The 7,849-nt window shown below is 42.6% G+C and overlaps 1 protein-coding gene across 1 annotated transcript in view; it reads right to left on the bottom strand.

Annotated features, from left to right (window-relative positions):
• LOC138787989 (ribosomal protein S6 kinase alpha-4-like) overlaps nt 1–7,469 on the bottom strand; it is a 49,390-nt gene extending 41,921 nt beyond the window's left edge. Inside the window, exon 1 of the mRNA XM_069965383.1 lies at nt 7,303–7,469. Coding sequence (XP_069821484.1) covers nt 7,303–7,351 — 49 coding nt within the window. The 5' untranslated portion in view covers nt 7,352–7,469. The remainder of the gene's footprint in view (nt 1–7,302) is intronic.
• Nucleotides 7,470–7,849: the final 380 nt, after the last annotated feature.

Here is a 7,849-nt window from a genome sequence, read left to right on the forward strand (position 1 = left end):
AACAAGCTAGGAGAAAAACATGACATAGAAAGTCTATGGAGCCATCGCCTGCCGTAAGAAAGGGAGATAAGCGCTCAGCTCAGACTTCTCACAATATTGGAGGTCTGAACACCCATATCCTGAATTATCAAACCTTTAAAAAAGTTTTTTTCAGACGACAAGAACACTTGGTGATCAAATCCATCAATACTGGATCACTTCCAAAGTCACTAGGATCCTACGCACGAGCAACTCAAGTAATAGTAGAAAACAGAACATGGATATCAAATTCCCCACGGCTGTTCTTTCTGGAACAGAGAACATAATGTAACACTACAGTCTTAAAGTAAAGTGAGAGAGTTGTCATGCATTTTGATAATTCCCTTATTTTAGCCGATCCAAAAAACTATGGAATCTCACCCACAGGTATTTGCCCCTCAATGATCCACCAAACGTGAGCCAAAGCTTTTTGATGCGCCTATTCAGGGCCATCAAAAGTTTTTTTTTTATTTTTTTCATCAGACCATAGATGGAATACTGTGTACTTTTTATGCACCAATGCACAGGAAAGACATAGCAGAGCTCAAGTGGGTTCAAAGATAGGCAACCCAAAAAATTATCAAAATTAGGGTCAATAAAGTAAAAAATAAATAAATGAAACAAACAACAGAATGGTGACCTAAACTAGAGTCCAGAGTCAGGTATGTCTCCCATGATCTAGTTATATATAGGACTTTACCTATAACAAGGAAGCCGCTTCTCCAGTGCTCCTAAAGGCCTCACAACTAACTAAACAGCGCAGAGGATGAAGGTAAGAGATATACCTTCATCCTCAGAGCCCCCCGCACCCACTGGGGAGCTATCAGCAGGTTAGATTACCAGCTGATCATTCCCTTTTAGGCTATGTTCACACTACGTATATTTGAGGCTGTATATTTGAGGCTGTATAGCAACCAAAACAAGGAGTGGATTGAAAACACAGAAAGGCTCTGTTCACATAATGTTGTAATTGAGTGGATGGCCGTCATTTAATGGCAAATATGTGCTGTTATGGAAATAATGGAAGTTATTTACTGTTATATGGCGGCCATCCACTCAATTACAACATTATGTGAACAGAGCCTTTCTGTGTTTTCAATCCACTCCTGGTTTTGGTTGCTATGAGGACCTGACATGAGGACCAAATACTGCCTCAAATATACATAGTGTGAACCCAGCCTTAAGGTGAGGAATGGAGTTTACTCCTTCTTCTGGATCAAAATTGCAAAATAACAGGCAGAATTTAAAAGACGTATTTCAGCCTTAAAAACTATGTAATAATAGACAACAACAAAAAAACCAGCAACTCCCCCATGGGTATTCCTGAAATCATTAGTAACTTTATCTAGCCAATGGCTTGTTAGCACACCTGTTTTCCTGCTGACAAGTCAACTTTAAAGGGGTATTCCCCCCAAAATTATTTTTGCATTAATACGCTGCCCACCCGTAGCTTTCCATCTTTCCAATATAAAGTTATTACGGATTCTGCAGATTGGGGATTGCAGAGAATCATCAGCTCTCAGTCCAACCCGACACCGCTCCCTGCTCCTGGCCCCCACCCTCCATGTCGGCATCACGTGTCCTCAGTCCCAGCACAGTGAAGTGACTGAGAACACTGATGGGGTGGCTGCTGTTAGAGAGGGAGACAGTGATCAGCGCAGCTGTGACTGTCTCCCTCTCTAACAGCAGCCACCCAGTCACCCCCAGCCCAGAGCTCACCCCCTGTGTCCAGAGCCTCCCGCCCCCCCCCATCACCCGTGGCATCCCTCACTCACCCGCAGCATAGCCTCCGCACTCACCCGCGGCACCCCCCCCCCCCCCCGTGGCAAGCTCCGCCCCCGCAATAGCCCGCGGCAATCTCCCCCTGCAAGCTCCGCCCCCCGAGATCGCCCACGACATGCTCCGCCCGTCGCAATCGCCGCGTCACCGCCAACTCAGCTCTGCTACGCCGTCACCGCCAACTCAGCTCTGCTACGCTGTCACCGCCAACTCAGCTCTGCTACGCCGTCACCGCCAACTCAGCTCTGCTACGCCGTCACCGCCAACTCAGCTCTGCTACGCCGTCACAGCCAACTCAGCTCTGCTACGCCGTCCCCCCAACTCAGCTTTGCTACGCCGTCACCGCCAACTCAGCTCTGCTACGCCGTCACCGCCAACGCAGCTTTGCTACACCGTCATCCCCAACTCAGCTCTGCTACACCGTCACTTCCAACTCAGCTTTGCTACACCGACACCGCCATCTCAGCTCTGCTACACTGTCATCATCTCCTTCATTGTCTCAGCTCTGCTACATCGCCATCATCAGGCAGAAGCATTGCATGATGGGAAATGTAGTTTCCTATCTTGGTTATAGATCGGCTTTTAGAAAAACTTGTAACTCAGGAACGGCAGCAGCTAGAAAGATGGGAGACGGCTCAAAATACTCAGAGGGACTTGGTGAGTAAGACCAGCTAGGTTTGGGAGCATTTCATTTTTTAGCTCTTGGGGGGAATACCCCTTTAATGATACATGATAGTGGGAGGTCCATAGCACATCTATATTCACAGAACGTGTGCATGTGGCCTAAGAAGTAATTTTGTGCAGTAGGTAAAAAAGTACAATCACATGCAGCAAATCTGGTGCAGAAAATACTGCAGTACAATAGTCCCATTTAACCAAACAAGATTTGCAGAAATGTATGCATATGCTGCAGAAAAAAAAATATTCGAATGTGGCCATCTTAGCGGCTACATCCACCTTTCCAGACAATTTTGTTTCGTTTCAATGCATCTAAAATGAGAAATGAAACAACTTTTAACAAAAGGGGTTTTCCAGGATTTTTTAAAAAAATTGTCTACTTCAACTATCAGTCCCCTGCCCCCAATAATTCCACCATCACTCCAATGTCCCTTGTCCCTCAACAAGTCTCCTGCAATGATACACTGTTCATGTGGCGTAGCAGGCAAGCAGTGGCCTTAGCGGTCACCTCATATGTGAAGATTGAGACCATGAAGGCCAGTGACTGATGGCAGCGTCACATAAACAATGGTAAGTATATACCAAAATAGGTTTTTCTATTGGGGTGAGCTTTAAATGATTTTCTTTTTATTATAAAATCTTTATTTTATCTTTTTGTCTTATAATACATTTAACTAAGCGGTTAAAATTTTTACAATTTTTATTTTAGACAATTCCAAATTTGTAAAACAATTTAATACTCTCAATACCATCCCCCACGCCTGATCCCTCCTATGTACCATGTAACACAATTCTTGTAATACGTTATATTAGGCCCAGTGGGAGCCATCCATTTAACTTTCTTTTTCCCTTTTGTTGCTTTTATCTCTGCAGTGTCCCCAAGTATCGCGCCTACTTTTTCTTCTAAAAACCTGTTTCCAATATTCTTTTAAAGTGAATGTACATAAAGTGAAAGAGTTACATATGAGTTTTCTTAAAGGGAACCTATCTTCACTTTGATGATGCCTGAACCACAAATCATGAGGCAGTCCCTGGTGACTTCTCTCTACCCAGTGACCTTGACTGATAGAACTCTCACTATTTCACGATCCTGAAGTGTCCCAGCCCCATTCAGAAATGCCTGCTCAGCCAATCAGTGAGGCGGGCATTCTCTGATAAATATGGGCCTATGTTTGACCTCTATATCATAGTCAGAGAGAGCCCCCACCTTTGTGAGACTCTTGTCCACTGCACTTTTTATTTATTCTTTTTTTTTTAATTACTGACTCAGACTCCAGCTTTTAAAAAAAAAATCTTTCTAAATTTTATCATTGAACATTATAATGTTTCTGATTAATATAGTTTATGTTCTATCAATCTCAGGACCTTATTTACTAAAACAGGAAAAAACTTTTTCACATACATTTAGTTAGAAAGGGTGATATATTCCTCCATATATCAGCAGTAAAGCACTGGTCCTATTAGATAAGGGGGGGTCAGGGAAAAGTTGCCAGTCACTATTTGGCAGTTTCTGAGCTGGAAGACTACATTGTGTGGGGTGATATCTGTGCTGTTCTCTTCCTGAATGCTGAATTATTACATATGAGCAGCAGTGTAATATGAAGATAAAAGAAAAAGAAGGAGGTCTGCTACACCTGTTCCATAGAAATGGAAACCACCCTTATCGAGTGCACTACTGTCCCGGCGCTAACGGGATAAAAATAGAAATCAAATATGTAACAGTGTAGTAGGCTCTCAAGAAATGGGTGAAATAATATTATAAATGTAGCTGTAATGATTTCAACAAATATTTAATACTGCAATTCATAAACGGCAATAATCTAGAAGCATAGAAAAATAAAAATACAATGAAATAAAGATACACGTATATATCTGATAAAACGTCCACATGGACAATAAAAATATCCAATAAATGGTGGAAATGTATATATATAAATATACTAAAAAGAGAGCCAAGTGGTGAGCACCGCGCCGGGCCCAGCGCGGTCACCCCACTTTAATAATGGCAGTCCCGAGTCACGGTTAAAAACCGTGACTCGGGACTGCCATTATTAAAGTGGGGTGACCGCGCTGGGCCCGGCGCGGTGCTCACCACTTGGCTCTCTTTTTAGTATATTTATATATATACATTTCCACCATTTATTGGATATTTTTATTGTCCATGTGGACGTTTTATCAGATATATACGTGTATCTTTATTTCATTGTATTTTTATTTTTCTATGCTTCTAGATTATTGCCGTTTATGAATTGCAGTATTAAATATTTGTTGAAATCATTACAGCTACATTTATAATATTATTTCACCCATTTCTTGAGAGCCTACTACACTGTTACGTAATATGAAGATACCCTGTGTAATATAGAGAAGGAGAAGCTATAAGTTGTGTAGCTGTAAACTCTGTGCTCAATGTGGTGATATCTCTGCATTATTTTTTCAGTGTGCTATGGCTGCAAGTGGCTGTGTATGTGAGGGAGTGAAGCAGAAATTTAGGGGTATAATAATAATAATAATAATAATAATAATAATAAAAAAAAAGGGGGTATTCTGGGCAACAGTTAAAAATCCAGGGGGGACAGGGGGTGGTGGGATCATAATAAAGAAGTCTTATTTACCCGTCCCCCCCACAGCGCAGCCTCAGGAACAGGACTCGGCCAGGGTAATGCGATCTTCCACCATCAGCAGCACACCGTTTTGCATTGCTCTCTATCGAGGATTGAGGACTAATCTAATCTTATAATGTTGGAAAACTAAGCCTGTGGAACTATCTTACAAATCCTTACAAAAATTCCTAACAAGATCTACATTACAGCCAAATTGATTGTGGATATACTGGTGCAGATATAGCTGCAGATTTCACTCTCTGCAATATATAAAGTCCACTGTGAAAATCTGTTCTCTGCAACCTGTGATTGTAGCCCGATCCTTTTTATTTTTTGTTAAAACTTCTCTTTATAGTAAAGATCACATATTAAAAGGTTAAAGGGAACCTGTCACCCGGCATTGTGGCGCAGAGCCCGCCCGACCCCCGTTGCGGCCCCAGATACTTACCCTTTCCTGCAAGTCCCGCTTCTGGACCCAGCCCCGGGACGTAGATATCGCCTTCGGAAGCCGTGTGTGTGCTCTGCAGAGATGAGTCCGACACCCATAGAGAATGACAGCTTCAGTCATTCTCTAGGGGCATCGGACTCATCTCTGGTAATTTGCATACAGCGGGCGCTCACCTTCCCGCGCCAATATCTCTGTCTGGGGCCCGGGTCCAGAAGCAGGACTTGCAGGAAAGGGTAAGTATTCGGGCTCCAACGGGGGGGTCGGGTGGGCTCTGCGCTGTAATGACGGGTGACAGGTTCCCTTTAAAGGGGTTGTCCAGTGAAAATCTTTTTCTTCCAAATCAACTGATAAGAAAGTTATATAGATTTGTAATTTACTTCTATTAAAAAATCTCATGTCTTCCCATAGATATGAGCTGCTGTATGTCCTGCAGGAAATGTTTTATTTTCAGTCTGACACAGTGCTCTCTGCTGACATCTCTGGCCGAGACAGGAACTCTGTCTCGGTTTTATATGAATCCCCATAGAAAACCTCTACTGCTCTGGACAGTTCCTGTCTCGGCCAGAGATGTCAGCAGAGAGCACTGTGTCAGACGGAAAATAAAACATTTCCTGCATGACATTTAGTAGCTAATAAGTATAGGAAGACATGAGATTTTTAAATAGAAGTAAATTACAAATCTATATAACTTTGTGACACCAGTTGATTTGAAAGAAAAAGATTTTCGCTGGACAACCCCTTTAATATGTGATCTTTTTGTTAAAACTTCTCTTTGTAGTAAAGATCACATATTAAAGGTAATATGTGATTTTTACTACAAAGAGAAGTTTTAACAAAAATATTATATTTCAGAAGAGGTATTTCTGCAATTCCTTGATACATTCACATAGAATGATGTAAAGTACGCTCACCCAACCCCCAGGAGCCATATATTTTACACACAGAGGTGACTGTCTGGTCAGGCGTCTGGTTTTCTTACACATTGATGCAAATATTGTCAAATGAATATAAACTGCCCCAAAATAAATATATCCATGCCAAGCTTACAGTGCCCACACCACAGAAATCTATTACAATGAAGAGCAACAGTGACAGTCTAGAGCAACAGTCTAGAATGGAAACCTATTCACCAGTGATACATTGCGTCAAAGCTGTGACAACAATGTCTACATCACTACAAGGGCACTTGATGTGTAATAGACATCCCCAAGCCTGTACAGCCACGAAACAAGATTTTACCTTGAATATATGTTTTAATGACATAAAGATATAGGCGTATATATATATATATATATATATATATATATATATATATATATATACACACACACACACATATATAGTTAAAAACTTCCAGGCACATACAACTCTTTGTCAACAGAATATATATATATACATACATACATACACACACAGGTATATACACACACAAAACAATGCATATAGACACATGCAGATAGATATATGTGTATGTGTATCTATAGCTATGTATGTAAATATATGACATATATGAGGTACACCCCTCCATAGCTGTATTTATGAATGCACACACTATATACACACACACACACAGCCATAGACATACAGTGTGAGTGCTCCTGCAGGGTGACATGTGGCAGCCCATGAGTCACACACTGTAGCCTGTCATACTGTAGTTACGCAATGACTCACACACATACAAGAGAGAACATGTAAACATGTATGCTGTGTCTATGGGGCTGGACTCTATGCTGCCGTTTCCGCTGTGGGTTGGTGCTGCCGCCTGCCTGTAGTTACCTTGTAGCGGTGTGCCGGTGTCAGGCTCCGTGCTGCCCGGATCTCCCATGTCCGGCTGTGCTGGGCCCTGGAATCCGCTGACTGCTCCCGGGTCCCTGGCTCTGGTCTGTGGTATGAGGAAGATGGCACAGCGCTGAGCTGGGAACTTCCTGTAGGGCTGTGCGCGCAGTGTCTGCCTGTAATGTGAGCCTGTGCTGGAGAGTGCTGTGCTGCACTGGGTGTGTCGCTACATGCAGAGGGTGTGTCAGGCGGTGCAGACCGGGCACCGGCGGAGGGAGAGCTGTGGTGGACGGCCGATATGTGTCATTACAGCGCTGAGCACCGAATACAGATAGATATATACATGGCTGACTGCAAAAAATGTGCTTGGGGAAATCCTAACCATAGCCAACCTCCTTCCTTATAGTATTGATTCTAGTTTTTTTTCTTATTCGTGGATTACCCCTTTAAAGCATACCTATCATTATACAGTGTTACCTGCGATGCCCGCCATGCAGTTGTACCCCAGGCTAGATGATGAGATAACTATGGATATGACCATGGCGGG

This window comes from Dendropsophus ebraccatus, chromosome 4 (genome assembly GCF_027789765.1).
Source record: "Dendropsophus ebraccatus isolate aDenEbr1 chromosome 4, aDenEbr1.pat, whole genome shotgun sequence".
NCBI classification, from domain to species: domain Eukaryota; kingdom Metazoa; phylum Chordata; class Amphibia; order Anura; family Hylidae; genus Dendropsophus; species Dendropsophus ebraccatus.